The sequence below is a fragment of the Telopea speciosissima genome, chromosome 5 (genome assembly GCF_018873765.1).
Source record: "Telopea speciosissima isolate NSW1024214 ecotype Mountain lineage chromosome 5, Tspe_v1, whole genome shotgun sequence".
Classification (NCBI taxonomy): Eukaryota; Viridiplantae; Streptophyta; class Magnoliopsida; order Proteales; family Proteaceae; genus Telopea; species Telopea speciosissima.
Genome location: NC_057920.1, coordinates 66,370,376 through 66,387,761, shown reverse-complemented (window position 1 = coordinate 66,387,761; position 17,386 = coordinate 66,370,376). Strand labels below are relative to the sequence as shown.

Sequence of the window (17,386 nt, the reverse complement as noted above, 5' to 3'; positions counted from 1 at the left end):
CATGTAAATGTGACAAGATTCATACCAACTAGAGTTGACAGATTCCTCTTCAACAATCTATTTCGGTCATTTTTTTTATATCAATTCATTATATATAGTTTTATTGGTTGTTTATTTGTCTTTATCCTTCTTTACATATCACATATTAAATATCAACATTAATATTAGTTTTGTACCAATTCTCTTATGGCAGTGCATATGTGAAGTATATAATATGGGTGACGGGTTCATCATTCTAAGGCTAATGAGCACAGTACAGTGTCTGTAAAGCAACACAGATCTTCTACGGTGCGTTGCCCTGTCCTGCTTGTGCTGCATCGATACAGGGTTGCATGCAATGACTGCCTTAACCCCACTAGAGAAAGATGCTCAGCCAAGGGAAAAGCGGTCAATGCACGCCGTCTTGTATCTGCGCAGCACGGCAGGACATGCGAGAGCATCTCTATCTCTCTTTGGTTCGATTCGATTTGAGAATATATAATTCGGTACAATTCAGTTCATTTGCACAGATACTTGCTACTCATTTGTGTTGCAGTCCTGTAGCCCTCCGTAGGAGACCCAGATGATGATGATGAGAAGTATCTCTTCTCTACCTTCACCGCCCACCATATCGGTGGTTGATGCTCCCCTGCGAGTTATTCTTCCTCTCTCTTTTCTGTATTGGCCAATCTGATAATGATCTTGATATCCTAATGAAATTCAAAGCTGCGTTTCAGAAATCCAACACCGTTGTTTTCGATTCATGGACACCAGAGAATCAACCTTGCAATTTCAGTGGTGTTTCTTGTAATTCGGAGGGTTCGGTAATAGGTATTGAACTGGGTAACACAAATCTGTTCGGCGTTATCCCCATAGATTTCCTCTGCCGGCTTCCGTGGTACCTGCAGAAACTGGGTCTCGGATCGAATTTCGTTTACGGTACCATCACAGACTATTTGAGTAATTGCAGTAACCTGCGTTACTTAGATCTTGGGTTTAATTCCTTTTCCGGTACGTTCCCTGATTTATCCAATCTAACCCAGTTAGAGCTGCTGAGCTTGAATGCCAGTGGTTTCTCCGGTCCTTTTCCATGGAGTTCGCTGGGGAACATGACAAGTCTCGCCTTTTTGAGTCTTGGGGACAATCTCTTCGACAGGTCTCCATTCCCGGTGGAGATTTGAAGCTCGAGAAGTTGTATTGGCTCTACCTCTCCAATTGCAGCCTCCAAGGAGAGATTCCCAAGGGTATCGGAAATCTCACTGGACTCATTGACCTAGAACTTGCTGATAACTATCTATCCGGCAAGATCCCTGTAGATATCGTGAAACTTACGAATATGTGGCAGCTTGAGCTCTATGATAATCAACTGACAGGAAAAATCCCACCTGGGTTTGGGAACCTTACTGCTCTCACTTTCTTCGACGCTTCCAATAATCAACTTGACGGAGAATTGTCGGAGCTGAGATTCTTGACACGGCTCGCGTCTCTGCAACTCTACGAGAATCAATTCTTGGGTGCGGTCCCCGAGGAATTCGGTGACTTCAGGAACCTTGTGAACCTGTCGCTCTACTCGAATCAGCTCACGGGTCCTCTTCCTCAAAAGCTTGGGTCATTGGCAGACTTCAACTTCATCGACGAATCGGAGAATTATCTGACAGGTCCGATTCCGCCGGAAATGTGTAAGAAGGGCAAGATGACGAAATTGCTGATGTTGCGTAGCATGCTCACGGGAGAAATCCCAGCGAATTATGCGAAATGTACCTCAATGATTCGTTTCCGAGTGAACAAAAACTCTCTTTCAGGAAGCGTGCCACCCGGACTCTGGGGTTTGGCCCAACGTCTACATCATTGATCTGACGACGAACCCATTCGAAGGCTCCGTCACACCAGACATTGCAAATGCCAAATCCCTCGCGGAGTTATTCCTCGGAAGTAATAGTTTTTCTGGTGAATTACCGCCGGAGATCACAAAAGCATCGTCTCTGATTTCAATCGACTTGAGCTTTAATAAGTTCTCCGGCCAGATACCGTCAAGTATTGAAGAACTAAAGAATCTTGGGAGTCTTAATTTGCAGAATAACCAATTTTCTGGTTCCATACCGGCCTGGTTACGCTCCTGCTGGTTTCTGTACGAAATAAACTTGTCCAAGAACTTACTCTCTGGTTCGATTCCTTCGACTCTGGGATATTTAAATTGGCTCGATTCATTACAACTCTCGGACAACAAGCTCTCCAGATCAATCCCTTCGAGTTTATCGTCTCTGAGGCTAAACGTTCTGGATCTGTCCAACAACCGATTAAGCGGTACAATACCGCAATCACTCTCTATGGAGGCGTATAACAATAGCTTCGCAGGGAACCCTGGCCTCTGTGTTTCGATCCATTCTTTCCCGCCCTGTTCGTCGGATTCCGGGGAAGTGGCGATCAGTATAGGCATAACCGTATGCGGAATATTTGTCTGAAGATAAGATGGCTGGGGAATGAGGATCGATCGTGCAGGTGAATGTACATCTCAGAGCCGATCACAGTCAATCACACGATTTATTTTGTTTTCATAAATACTTCTCCGTCCTAAAATAACAATAATAGAACAGTTAGGCTGCATGTGCAGCGCCAGACTCAATGCAACGTGTTTTGACCACCTTATCCCTGCTTGGACAAGACGCTTAGATAGGGATAAGACGATTAAAGCGCACTGCCTTGAGTCAATCTTTTTTTGGTAGAGCCTTGAGTCAATCCATACACTATAATATTATAATATAGTATAATAGTTTATAAAATCTAATACTAACATTATTAATATGTACTATAACATATTAATATTGTAACGTATTAATATACTACAATATATTATTATTATAATAAAATAACATACTATAATATACTACTAACCAAATTCGGTTGGGTTTCGGTTCTGGAATTCGGTTCCTATGGTTGATCCAAAACCAAACCAAGAACTAAATCATTTCTAAAATCTAATACAAAAATCTAATCGAATTTGATTCGGTTCGATTTGGCATATTTGGTCCAGTGTCGGTTTTCAGTTCAGGTTCTAATTTGACATCCTAATTGTTAATAGCTTCTTTGCTAGCTTTGTTAACTACATTCTTTGCTACCTTTTTTTAACTGATTGACTTGAAATCTTGTTGATAATTGCAATAAAAAAAAAATATAGGTTTCCTTGTCTAATTTCAGCACATATTGTAGTGGTTTATGCAGGAATTATGTAACCACCTTGACTGAATTGATCAATTGAGGAATGAACCTGTGCTGTAAACTCAGATATAGGTGTTGGCTGTATATATTCATCAGCTTTGCAATTGTTGGCCCTCTTGAATGATGTTGATTGTTTTTACATTATAAATTTCATAATTGGAATCGGGTACTCTCTCTCTCTCGTTCTCAGCTTATATTTTTCGTAGGAATGAATGAACAACCTCTGATGTGTAGCCGTGGCAATGGGAGAATAGTGATGCGAATTTACTATACAGAATAAAACCCTAAGTGGTGATTTTAAGGATGTCCGGTTAGTGGACATATATACTTGCAGGCCTTTTAACCTCTTGGGTGAGATTTGAACCATTGGCTACTGATCTTAGTTAGTGTCATATGGGACTTGGAAAATAATGACATTTTAATTACCGGCTGGTCTAAGTCTTGAATGAGAATGACATTTTTCTGAAAAAATCACGAGTTTGGAAGACTTGGTGTCTGTTATATTATGGTAAGGAATACAAGTAATGTGACAAAAATCATCATATGCCAATAAAACATAAAAGTCTAGAAATGAAATGGTGGATTCACTGTAACATTGTATGAAATAATCATCACCAAAGTGTACATGACTATTTGACGCTCAATGTTTTTTTACATTGAGGCCCAATTTTTCTCTTGGGATCGATATTTCCCTAACCCCTTGATTTTGCAAATGATAAAGGTTTGGTTCCCTAAGGTTTTTCGTGATATATATAAAAGAAAGAGAATATCAATGTGGACCTCATGGATCGTTATGTGAGATGCGTGGAAAGAATTCCCCACTCTGGCGTTATGTAAATCTTTTTTTTTTAAATGTAAATTAGTTGTTAAATTATCTTTTCTTTCTTTCTTTCTTTCTTTTATTTTTATGTGTCATGTCTTCTCAGCTTTCATTGTAACAAAACAAAGAGGTAGCAAGAGAAGAAAACTAAAGGAACTACAATAAAAAATGATAATTAGTTATGAAAACTAAGGTAATGTTTGGACGTCAAGAAAAGAAAAGAAACAACATAATGAGACAAAATCATGATGATGTAATTTCTATTCAAATTTTTTTTTTTCCCTTTTCTTGGCATCCAAACATAGCTTAAGTGAATCAAGCAACCCCATGGCTGGACGATTAGAATTTCTACAAACATAAATTGCTTAATCTTCAATCATCAGACTATTTAAATTTACAATTCTCAACGGTATTGTTTATCTTTCAAGGACAATCATCTTTAGTGATAAGTATATCAATAATTTGGAGATGTTCTTAGTGGAGGAGCATACTGTTGTGTCAAGAAATCGTTCGATCAAATCTCCAATATTAGTATAGATTCACCGATGCGACGGATCCAACACCAATTCCTAACACCTTGATTTTGCAAATTTTTTCTTCTTAATTTTGTGATTCTTCTTTTGAATGGACCTTGAGCAGTAGAGTTTCTATAAATTTCAACCCTATTGAGGTGACGTGCCATCCAAGAAAACTGCTAATGTACTGTAAACCTTTTTCTCCATTTGTAAGGCTGCCCACCAGGCTACCACTCAAGCTGGGCTAGATTAGATTTGCAGTAAATGGATTTTGAATACGACTAAAGCAACCGCCCAGCTCAATTTATTTCACATTTGAGGCACAATTTTCTCATGGGCTTCTCTCCATCTTGCCATTTTGGGCCCATATTGGCCCCATTTTTGTTTTTTTCCTTTTTTTGGTGGGGTGAGTAAGGTGGGTTCCGGGGGGGGGGGGGGTGGGGGATGAAAAGAAAGCTTTAAAGGCTGAATGATTTCTTTAAGGGGATATCAGCAATAGAGTTTGTTTATGATTTTACTGACCATCAAACACTAAATAAAAGAAAACATTGGAAGTATAAATAAGTTAAGTCTTCAAGAAAGTTGAAGAAGTGTAGATGAGTTTATATAGAATTTGCTTTATGTATTAGAAGAAGAAGAAGAAGAAGAAGTGTTCCTTAAGAATATTTCTTGAGTTCACACAGATGGTGGGAATATCGCTTTCTCTATGAGAAGAAGAAGAAGGTGTTCCTTAAGAATATTTGTTGAGTTCAAACAGATGGTGGGAATATCTCTTTTTTCTCTTCAATTATATGGTATGACCTGCTTTCCATCACCAACAGCACTCCCGGTTGCTCTGCACAGAGAAATTGTCTTTAGTATCCGAGGAGTGAATAACCCATAAAAGGCAATTACATATTTTTCTTCTTAAGAGATGCACTACACAATAACCTGAAGGATAAACAAGGTTTCAATTTAAAAAGAGAAAAAAAAACAAAATGGAATCGGGAATCAAATCAGTTAATGTCGATTTCAATCTAAATCGGCCTTGAATTGGTCCGAATCGGCTGAAAACCAATTAGTAATCAGCTTCAACAATTTGAAACGATTACTAATCACTCATTAACACCATTACCAGAGAGAGAGAGAGAGAGAGAGAGAGAGAGAGAGAGAGAGAGAGAGAGAGAATATGTGTGTGTTTAACCCCAAGGGAGTAGCGGAGTTGGCATGGACGCTAGTCTAAATTGACAGGCGACCTGTGTTCGACTCTTCTCACTACTTGGGACCACTCACTTTAGATTTAATTGACTTTCCACTTAAATCCTCCTATGACTGTCAGGCCCACATGCGCCCAGAGGAATAGTCAGGATACCCTTACTACCCAATCAAAAAAGGAGAGAGAGTTCATACTTTTCAGTAGGAAGGCCTGTTTAGGAGTAAGCAAAACTGCAAACCACCCTTCAATATATTTGTAACTGTAAACCAGAGCGTTCGTTGCTGCATTTTCGCTGCATTTAAGAAAAACATGAAAAAGAATAAATAAAACTTCAAGAGACACACATAGACAAGAAGAAGAAGAAGAAGAAGAACCTGCCAAGGACAGAACTGAGAGTTTTAATAAAGGCTGGTTTGTTTGTTCCAGTAAAAACCATATAGACACGTGGTTTTTGAGAAATAATTATTTTTCTCATACTGTAATCCGCCATTACCGAACCCAAAAACAAACACAACAGCAACAGTACCAACGAAAATTTCTTGGTTCTTTCCATTTCTTCTCTGGTTTTCTCTCCAAATTAATCAAATGGAGGATACCTGTTACATAAAATGAAAAATAGAAGCAGAGTTAGAACGCTTAAATAAGATTTCTTATAGAGTAATTGAACCCATGTTTCAATGAAAACCTCTTCAAGTACCCGCTTGTGTAACTGTAACATTTATAATGAACTAATGTTTTAATTAATAAAGTCATAATTAACTAATAGATTTCAAAAAAAAAAAAACTGTTCCCTTCAATTGCTATTATGGGTGGGACGGATATTTGCTGCTACACTCTACTAAGGTTCCTGTTACAAAGCTCGCAGCCAAGGAAATGGGATTTTAAAGGATATTTTAGAAAAATACTAAAACTTTGGAGGGTATTTATGAACACAAAGGGAAAGTGAATTATTCCATTTCCTTGGTTGCCAGCCTTGTAGCAGGAACTTGCAAAATTTTCTCCTCTAATGTTGATTAGTTACAATAAGAATTGCCATTAAGGATGTTCGTTTTGAACCGAAATCAATACTGAACCAGACCGTTTAAAACTGATTAATAGTCATCAGTTTAGTTTGGATTTTGGATAACGTCAGGTCATCATCTTCATAAGCTTCTGAATTTACAATCCTTTGCACAGTATGCCCGTGTGTGAATTATTTCCCATGTTCTCTCACAAAAAGTAAGCGATCCTATTCATGTATTTTTATCCATTTCGAAAACATGGAATCCACGTGGGTGATATCTTTATTTAAGGATGTCAAACCCTAGTCCAAATCGATAGAATCAGACCGAACCAGCATGAACTGAAATCGTAATGATCAGTTTCAAATTGGATTTTACATCACAAAACCCAAACCAAACCGCACTGAAGCCGATAAAAAACAAAAATCACCTTAGAAAATTAGAACGAAACTATATCCAAACCGATATAACCCAATAAGAAACTGATACCAGCCTGAAGTTCATAACAGAAACACATTTTTTCCATAATAGAGATATATATTTACATGGGGGACCAAACCCAAACCAAACTCAAATTGATAGCAAATTGATACGAAATTGAACCCAAATCGAAACTGATACACCTTTATTAAATCGGTTTTGAAAATCAGTCCAAACCGATCAATTGACGGATCAGGATCGTCTCTGGGGAGCAGGGAACGCCCAGGGCATTGCTAGTCGTGGGGCTGTGCTGCATACATCCCTAGGCATGCACCAAGATGTGTGCGACACAGATCAACCGTTGGGTGCCCCTTGATAGCACCCTGGGCGCATGCCTCCCTTGGGATGGGATCATTATCCGCTGCTGTAACTGCAGCATAGTAGGCCCCACGTGACACACATGGCACCTGTAGCGCTGCACAATGAATACAATAGCGGATAAAAATCCTTTGGGATGAGCTAAATTCCCAATTGACACTCTCTTATCTTTTTCAGACCACTAATTTTTTGATGAAACAACAACAAAATGAAGTGTAATCACACAAACCACACACTAATCCCAAAAGGTTAACCGACTTTTGGAATCGTAGAATGACGTATATACACAATACATACACCACACACACACACCCGATGTGGGACTAAACCCACCCCCTTTTCTTTTGATGAAACAACAACAAAGTGAAGTGTTTTTCAGACCAATAATTGATGTCTCCCTTTTGACAATTTTTGTTATCAATCAATCTATTAGTTATCACTTTTAAGTAGGGAAATTGACTACACAACTAATTGGTGTCTTCCTTACTTAAGGAAATGACTACTTTTCGGATTGGGTATCCTGATCCTCTACCGCTCAGACAGTGGGTGAGGTGGTCATTTTGCCCTTACCTGTGTGAGGCTGCACAATGGCCTACGCCGGATCCAAATTGTTTGGATTGAGGCCAGCAGTGGGGTCTTATTTTCCTCGTCCTTGCAGAATTTCCCGGACTCTAAAAACTTGCCATTGACAACAAACACAAGCTCTTACTCACAGAAACACGGACTCCACTCATGATCATGGTCATGGGCACCGACACTCTGTCATTGGCTGTGAATACCACAGCCCTGTTAGCAGCATTAACCCTCATCTTCCTCTTCTTCTTCTCAACCAATCTCGGCCGCAGGCAACCAAACGCACCTCCAGGCCCAAAACCTTGGCCAATCATCTGAAATCTCAACCTCATAGGTCCTCTCCCCCACCGTTCCATCCACTCTCTTTCCCAACAATATGGTCCTTTAATCCAACTCCGTTTCGGTTCAGTCCCTGTCGTCGTTGCCTCCTCTGTCTCCATGGCCAAACTACTTCTACAAAACCACGATCACAACTTTGCTTCTCAACCCAAAACCGCTGCAGGCAAGCACACCGCCTACAACTACTCCGCAATGATATGGTCCTCCTATGGCCCCTACTGGCGCTACCTCCGTAAGATATACCTCACTGAGCTCTTCACCCCCAAACTTCTCGATTTCTACGAGAAAATACGAATGGAAGAGACGGGTTTGCTTCTAAAGAGAATCTACGATTCATCAGGGAAAGAAATTAGATTGAAAACCCATCTGTGGAATGCTAATCTGAGCTTTGTAAGTCGGATTGTAATGGGGAAGAAGTTTTCATATGAGCCTGTTGAGGCGTTGGAGGAGCTCAAGAAGATGTTTGAGGAATTGCTCTTCTTAAATGGAGTGTTGGATATTGAGGATTGTTTTCCTTGGTTGGGTTTCTTGGATTTGAAGGGGTATGTGAAGCAGATGAAGGATTTGGGGAAGAGATTTGATGGGCTTCTGGAGAAAGTGATTTGTGAGCGGGAGATGAGGCGAAAAGATGTGGAGATTTTGGGAGAAAACAATATGGTTGATGTGTTGCTGCGGATGGCCGATGATCCTAATTTGGAAGTGAAGCTCGATAGGACTGCACTTAAGGGGATAACACTGGTAAGTTCAAGAGCTGTTCTTCTTTTATTTATTATTTTTAAAATCGAGTTTTCCCATTACGAAGCATGGGTTGAGGTCCGCTGGCTCGGCATGGCAATCCTTTCTCGATCTTCGGATGGGAACCGGCCGGTATCGATCATTGGATCACAAGTACTTTGGTTTTTGATGATTTTTTTTTTAAAAAAAAAGCTATTTTGTAAACTATTTGTAAGATTTTTATATTTTTTATTGTAACTTTGTTTCTTATTTTGTCCATTATTTCACTAAAATCAGTTAATTTTCACTCTTTTTTCATTTTAAAATTTTTTTATTTATTTATTTTTTATCAATCTAGGCCAATACAGGGACCAATCTCTGAAATTGGTTTTTTTTTTTTTTCCGTTATTTGGCTGATTCAAATTAGTATTGCTGGAGACTGATACCGATACTGATACCTCAATCCTTGGTATGAAGGACATACTTAAAAATCAGAATCCGATTGAAATCGACTGAAAACGATTCAAATAATGATTCCTTGTTTTAAAACATGAAGAAGAAGAAATTCCTTCAGCCATTGTTAGCATTGCACTTGTAAGGTTAGATCATGGATGGGTGTCAGGGACATTGAAGGGCATTTCGGACATCCAACAAGTTGGGGAGTCATAATAGTAATAATAATAGAGTTATGAGTGTTTCTTTCACCATGAGGTAAAAGAATTTCTCATTTCATGGTAGGATCATTTCGCCCTTCCAATGTTTTGGTGTAGGCTTCACAAGCCTAGAAGCCTTCCTTTTCCTATAAAGAATATGAAAAATTAAAAAAAAATTACTTTTTTCTATTATTGATCCACAAGCCATTTCCAGGGTTAGGGTAGAATCTGAGCAATTCCCAATCGACCTGATCAGAATTGGTTGGATTCAATCCTTATGTTGCTTCCTAGATTTGAATCCTTGAATTATGAGTGAAAGACACATTTACTGTGCTCGACTCATATTGGAGCATAACCGCATGCTCATTAATGAGTGGCGCTAACATCTCCCGTATGAGTTTCAAAGTATTACGTGGATTCAAACTAGTGGTGGATATGTTGTTCATGTCATTATCTAGTAATGGTTGAAATTTTAATTTTAATTTATGTATTATTATTGATGTGTAAAAAAATTTTGAAAATTCTAACGGATGTTTTTATAGAATCAATTAAAAATTAAGAAGAAAAACATATATGTATGAGGCCATATAGTTGAAATAAGCCACAAATTTTGATAAGCAGACAATTTCTGATCGTCTTTATTCTATTCAATAATCTGCATTACCAATTATTAATCCACTTGGCTAATAGGTGGCAAAGCTTACAAGCCTATAAAAGATCTGAATTTCCAACTTATGATAGAAAATTTTCTTCCATGGACTCATTTGCAGCCAAATAAATTACAAGAATAGGGGTTGCCGTAGTCTAGCTCATGAATCTAAGTATCGATGTTGTATCGCTCATATCGGTTTTGCTAGTCACCGATACCGATATCATGCCGATATCGTATCGGTAGCACGGTGCGGACAAGGGGTAAAATTATCAGAAAACTTGTTTTTTAAGGAAATTAGGGGATAATTTTGTCCGATACAGCTGATCTAGACCGATATCGTATCGATATCGTATCAATTTTGCGTATTGCCGATACCCGTTCTGATACCGTGCACTAAAACCATGGTCTAGCTGAAAAGTGGGCTCTAAAAGTGGGTTTTGCTTCCAACTGAAATAATTGATCGCCCAATACTCAATGAATTCATAGTCAATTACAATGTATGACTTATCCTGTTGATTTGATCCTTCAGGAACTACTAGGAGGTAGCACTGAGAGCTCTATAGTCTCAGTAGAGTGGGCTCTCTCTGAGCTCTTCAAAAACCCAGAGACCCTCAAAAAAGCAACAGAAGAGTTGGATAGAGTAGTTGGGAGAGAAAGATGGGTTGAAGAGAAAGACATCTCCCACCTACCATACATTGATGCCATAGTGAAGGAGACATTGAGAATGCACCCAGTGTCACCACTGCTAGCACCGCACGAGGCTCAAGAAGATTGCGAGGTCGCCGGCTATACCATTCTAGCAGGAACCAGAGTACATGTTAATACATGGACTATAGGGAGAGACCCAATGGTTTGGGATGCACCACAAGAATTTCGTCCGGAGAGGTTCATTGGGAAAGAAATTGACATGAAGGGACGTTATTTCGAGCTATTGCCCTTTGGATCAGGGAGGAGGATGTGCCCTGGCTATGCCCTTGGGCTAAAGATGATTCAATCATACTTGGCTAATCTCATACATGGGTTCCTTTGGAAATTGCCAGGTGAGATGCAACCCCAAGACTTGGACATGGATGAAGTTTATGGTCTTTCCACACCTAAAAAGATACCACTTATCGCCATGGCTGAGCTTCGACGTCCATCTCATCTGTATTGTGGTTGATATTATTTTAATTCTTATATCCTCTTGATTGTGTAAACTAATGTTGTGTTTGGTATGCATTCCTAACCTAGAATGAGAATGCCGATTGGAATACCTTTATTTGGGAATGCATGCTTGAATTTCGTAGTGTAGTTTTCCATACTCGCTTTGCATCTCTTATTTGGAGTACTTTTTTTTTATTCATAATAAGATTTGCTCATGAAAGTTGCTTCAAATTCTGGCTAATTAACTAGATTTTTTTCAGGGTTCACTAAGATTCTCACTTCCTTCTAACAATTGTAGAACAAGGCAAGAGGTTTTCTCAAAGGTTATAGGAAATGATTGACAAGATAAATGGTGCTCATGCAGTAAAACTTGAAAGTAAAATTTATTTCCGTGCAAGAAACTTAAAGAAGAGGATTAAGATTGTGCCGTAAATAGTTGCAAGAGGAGTTTATAATAGAATTAGTTTCTCTATTAAAAGAAGAAGAAAAAGAAGTGCTCCTTCAGAATATTTCTTGAGTTCACACAGATGGTGGAAATATCTCTTCTGTCGCTTCAAGTAAATGGTATACCCTTTCTTCAATCACCTCAAGCACCCCTGGTCGCTCTGCACAGATAAATTGTCTTTTTAATCACCCAATTAAAGGCAATTAGATATATATAGCCTAAAACAGTAATTTGGCTTTCCTCCAGCCGTGGCAGGTGGAGGGTCCAGCCCAGTAAGAATGCGGGAAGGGTGGGGATTATGGAAAATTATCTGTTCCATTTTCTGCCTGATCCATGTCCCCAAGTCCCTCTAATGAGGGAAGGGGGAACTCCACCCGAGCAGGGGTAGGATGGTCAAAGACAGAGATCATACTTTTCAGTAGCGAAGCCTGTTTAGTAGTAAGCCTAGCTGCAAACCCTCCAATATTTTGGTAAATGTAAATCAGAGCGTTCCATGCTGCCTTTTCACTGCATTTAAAAATAAAAACAACAACAATGAAATAAAACTTCAAGAGACACACACACACACCATGGTTCATGATCTCAGTACCGATTGGATCGGGATCGCCCAAACTCGGGCAAATATAACACTTTTGTCCCTATTTTCTTATAAAAAAGCTAATTTTTTTTTTTTTTTTACATTTTTACCTCTGTCTGTACAGATGGATCGGATCAATATCGGGATTGATCTCAATCGATACCAATCCGATCCAACCAAAATCGACCGATCCGATCCGATACCTCAAACCATGACAGAGACAGAAGAAGAAGAAGAAGAACCTGCCAAGCACAGAAGTGAGGGTTTTAATGTAAAATTCCTTGTTGTTTGTCTCAGTAAAAACAATATAGCCTAATAATGCTTTTGGAGAACCCAATTTTCTCGTACGGTAATCCGCCATTACAGAACCCAAAAGCAAGCAAGACATCAACAACAGTACAAACGAAAATTTCTTGCTTCTTTCCATTAATCCTTCCCTGCTTTTCTCTTCAAATTAATCAAATTGGATACTTTTAATTACATACAAAGAAAAATAGTAGCGGAATTAGTTAGAACCCTTAAATAAGATTTCTTATAGTAATTGAACCGCCAATGTTTTAATGAAAACCTCTTGAATTACCGCTTGTATAACGGCAATAATACTGAATTAATGTTCTAATTAATAAAATTTTAATTAACACATAAACTGTCAAACAAAGGTTGTTCATCTCTGGAGATTTAGAAGAAAAAAAAACTGTCCCATTCAATTAATTTTATAGATCATAGTGAAAATGCCAGTTTGATTAGTTAAGAAAAAATTGAACCAACTCATTTAAATCAATCAATTAATAATCAGTTCAGTTTCGATTTTGGATAATAAAAGGATAATAATAATTGATTTGATTTTGATTTTCGATAATAAAAAAATGGAAAAAAGGCTCGCTGAGCCTAAGACATACACTGTGGCTCTTCACAGACTATTTTTTTTTCTTCTCTCCTTTAAACAATATTTATGTGCGAAGGTGGAGAGTAACCTTGCTTGCTCAAAGAACCCTATCTCATAAAAAAATAATCGATTTATTTTGGTTTTTAACTGATGGATTTAACTCATTACAATTGATATATCGATTAAAAATTGGTTTATATACAAGTCTCTCTCTCTCTCTCTCTCTCTGTGGCTAATGAATGAACTGAAACCGATTAACTGAACTAGAATTAATAAATTGAACTAAAACTAAATTAATAATTCGAACCGGACCAACTTTTAATTACCATCACAATTAAGGAAGGACCGATCGAGTTTCTCTCCACCCATGGTGAATGGAATCCCATTCACCATGGGGCGGGAGAAGGCTAAAAAGGGTATCGAAAGGGTATTTTGGAAAATACTAAAACACTAAGAGGGGTTTGTGAACCCTAGGTTGGTGGCTGAATCATCCTCTATGAGTGGAGGGAAACTTAGTCCTTTAAAAAATGACAAAAATTCTAAAAACAACAAAATTTTCTCGCCTAGTATTTGAAAATTGATTACGGAATTTCAATATAATGAATCAATAAAGGAAGCTTAAAAGCTTCTCTCATAACCTTATTGATGATCTTGCACCTACTCAATTCGCTTATGTTGCAGTTGTGCCTCCCTTTACCCCTTGCTAGGTTTTTTTTTTGTTAGATTTTTATCCGTTCACTATTGAAGTTTTTTTAGATCACAAATGTAGATGGTATCTCAAGATTGGAACCATTCTAAATTTCAGTATTAGGTTTAATCATATATCTTCTCATTTATTTTCATAATTTCTTGTGTTTTCATCCTTCAGGTTGTTTTAATTAGAAGCATAATTGTAAGTTCAGGTTTTTCGGCTCACTTGTCTTTTTCAAAACCTAGTGGCTTGGACGAGTTGTATTTTTTTTCTTATTTTTTTAATATCTACCTTCTTCTCCTTCTCCGAGTTAGGAGGGAGGGAGTGAGAATATGGTTGCTTTGAAGGTGAGAAGAACATAAAGGGCTAATATTGAATATACGAACAAAAGTTCTAGGGTTTTGCTTACTTGCATACTAAACTTATAATCTTTGATTCATATAAGATCCAATAAAAAATAAAAACAAATAGAATCGGTGAGTTTCACATGGTTCAGGCAAAAACACCAAGTCAATGAAAACTCGGATTGATTGGGAATTGATTTGGTCATTTCTTAGACCTCGGCAAGTCTTCATGATTCTTGACTAGATTTCATATTTTTTTTATTCAACTTGAATGATTCTCTAGTCAAAACCTAGTTATCAACTATGGTTAAAAGAGCTTCATTTCTGTCTTGGATTTTTAAAAATTTTATTCAATCACTGTTAATTTCATTTTGGCTTATTTTATGAGTTGAGGATCGATGTCAGGTCTTCCTTTTCACAAAATTTCAATTCTGTCTAGTCTACCATGGAGTGGAATTGAGAATACTTTTTCATTGTCCAAGGATTGGCTTCAAATGATCACTGTTTTAAAAATCGAAATCGGATTTGCTTGACTTAATACAAAATCAGCCGATTTGGACATGATCGATCTCGATTCTGAACGTTTTAAAACAAACGATTCTTAGGTTTTGAGACCCATTACAATCAATTCCAATCTGTTCAAGGTTTTAAAATGTGAAGTTGGAGACGGAAGCATATAGTGAGGATTCCAATCCATATTAAGTCGAAATCAGTTGGAATTGGCCTTTAAGAACCCTAGAATCGATCCATAGATCCAAAAACAGGGAAATTTCTAGGGTTTTGGGTGTGAATCGATCAAAATCAGGATCGATCACATCCGATTCCGATACAAATCGTCTGATTCAGCTATCCGATTCCAAATTTTTAAAACCACAAATATGATTCAGATTGATATAAAAAAGAACCGACTCAACCCCAGATTAAAATTCCTTGCATAAGATATGCATCTGAGACAAATATCTAAACCTTTTTGGGTTTTTTCAATAAAATTTGGGTAAATGACAAGATGGCAACTTGTATTATCCTTTTCAATTGTGGCCTTCCATTTCCTTCATCCCTGTGGGTGGAAGTCCTGGACATAGATAAACTTGCTAATGATGACAAACACAGCTCTGATCACTCACAGAAACATTTTTTTTTTTTTTGATAAATATCACTCACAGAAACACAGAACTCAACTGATTATGGTCATGGAAATCGATACGCTTTCATGGACCACAGCCCTGCTCGCAGCAATAGCCGTCATCATCTTACTCCTCTTCTTCTTCCCAACCCATCTCCGCCGCAGGCAACCAAACCCACCACCAGGCCCAAAACCATGGCCAATCATCGGAAACCTCAACCTCATAGGCTCTCTCCCCCACCGCTCCATCCACTCTCTCTCCCAACAATACGGCCCTTTAATCCAAGTCTACTATGGTTCAGTCCCCGTCGTTGTCGCCTCCTCTGTTTCCATGGCCAAACAACTCCTTAAAACCCACGATCACAACTTCGCTTCTCGACCCAAAAACGCCGCAGGTAAGCATACCTTCTTCAACTACTCCGCCATGACCTGGTCCTCCTATGGGCCTTACTGGCGCTTCCTCCGCAAGTTATACCTCACTGAGCTCTTCACCCCAAAACGTCTCGATTTGTACGAGAAAATTCGAATGGAAGAGATGGGTTTGCTGCTATGGAAAATCTACGATTTATCAGGAAAAGAAATTAGATTAAAAACCCATCTGTGGAATGCTAATCTGAGCTTTGTAAGTCGGATTGTGATGGGGAAGAAGTTCTCAGATGAACCTGTTGAGGCGTTGGAGGAGCTGAAGAAGATGTTTGAGGAATTGTTCTTCTTAAATGGGGTGTTGGATATTGGGGATGTTTTTCCTTGGTTGGGGTTCTTGGATTTGAAGGGGTATGTGAAGCAGATGAAGGATTTGGGGAAGAGATTTGATGGGTTTCTGGAGAAGGTAATTTATGAGCACGAGATGAGGAGAAGAGGTGTGGAGATTTTGGTAGAAAACGATATGGTTGATGTGTTGATGCGGTTGGCTGATGATCCTAATTTGGAAGTGAAGCTCGATAGGACGGCTCTTAAGGGGATAACGCTGGTAAGTCCAAGAGATATTCTTCTCTCTTTTCTTAAAATAGCATGATTTGATCATGACTCATTCTATTGATTTGATCTTTCAGGAACTATTAGCAGGTAGCACTGAGAGTTCTATAGTCTCAGTGGAGTGGGCTATCTCTCTGCTCTTGAAAAACCCAGAGATCTTTAAAAAAGCAACAGAAGAGTTGGATAGGGTAGTTGGGAGAGAAAGATGGGTTGAAGAGAAAGACATCCCACACCTACCATACATTGATTCCATAATGAAGGAGACAATGAGAATTCACCCAGTCTCACCACTGCTAACACCCCACCAAGCTCAAGAAGATTGCGAGGTTGCCGGCTATACCATTCTAGCAGGAACCAGAGTACATGTTAGCACATGGACTATAGGGAAGGATCCAACACTGTGGGATGCACCGCATGAATTCCGTCCAGAGAGGTTCATCGGGAAAGCAATTGAAGTGAAGGGGCGTGATTTCGAGTTGTTGCCCTTTGGATCAGGGAGGAGGATGTGCCCTGGCTATGCCCTTGGGCTAAAGATGATTCAATCATACTTGGCTAATCTCATACATGGGTTCCTGTGGAAATTGCCAGGTGAGATGCAACCCCAAGACTTGAACATGGATGAAGTTTATGGTCTTTCTGCACCTAAAAAGATACCACTTTTCGCCATGGCTGAGCCTCGACTTCCACCTCATCTCTATTGTAGTTGAATACTATTTCAGTTCCTATAGACTCCTGGCCATGTAAACT

At 38.7% G+C, this 17,386-nt stretch overlaps 2 protein-coding genes and 1 pseudogene across 3 annotated transcripts; all 3 read left to right on the top strand.

Moving 5' to 3' along the window:
* Positions 1–591: 591 nt before the first annotated feature.
* On the top strand, positions 592–2,441 carry LOC122663315 (annotated as a pseudogene).
* A 5,811-nt stretch (positions 2,442–8,252) lies between these two features.
* Positions 8,253–17,386, top strand: LOC122661459 (trimethyltridecatetraene synthase-like). Of its 2 annotated transcripts, none has more exons than XM_043856847.1 (3): positions 8,253–8,298; positions 15,765–16,634; positions 16,717–17,386. In XM_043856847.1, exons 1-3 carry the CDS (start codon positions 8,257–8,259, stop codon positions 17,344–17,346), a joined length of 1,542 nt encoding a protein of 513 aa, XP_043712782.1. In that variant the 5' UTR covers positions 8,253–8,256; the 3' UTR covers positions 17,347–17,386. The 2 variants fall into 2 exon arrangements, with proteins under 2 accessions (XP_043712782.1, XP_043712781.1); XM_043856846.1 differs by having other exon boundaries at positions 8,254–8,369; positions 15,830–16,634.
* LOC122661460 (trimethyltridecatetraene synthase-like) lies at positions 8,393–11,635 on the top strand. The gene is made up of 2 exons (XM_043856848.1): positions 8,393–9,174; positions 10,985–11,635. The coding sequence occupies exons 1-2, from the start codon at positions 8,536–8,538 to the stop codon at positions 11,612–11,614; spliced, it is 1,269 nt and encodes a 422-aa protein (XP_043712783.1). The 5' UTR covers positions 8,393–8,535; the 3' UTR covers positions 11,615–11,635.

Excerpts from the sequence above, each read along its gene's own strand:
- LOC122661459 (XM_043856846.1), top strand. The coding sequence starts at position 8,257 with ATGATCATGGTCATGGGCACCGACACTCTGTCATTGGCTGTGAATACC. Across the intron at positions 8,370-15,829 it reads TCAACCAATCTCGGCCGCAG|GCAACCAAACCCACCACCAG; the intron begins GCAACCAAACGC and ends TCTCCGCCGCAG. Across the intron at positions 16,635-16,716 it reads CTCTTAAGGGGATAACGCTG|GAACTATTAGCAGGTAGCAC; the intron begins GTAAGTCCAAGA and ends TTGATCTTTCAG.
- LOC122661460 (XM_043856848.1), top strand. The coding sequence starts at position 8,536 with ATGGCCAAACTACTTCTACAAAACCACGATCACAACTTTGCTTCTCAA. Across the intron at positions 9,175-10,984 it reads CACTTAAGGGGATAACACTG|GAACTACTAGGAGGTAGCAC; the intron begins GTAAGTTCAAGA and ends TTGATCCTTCAG.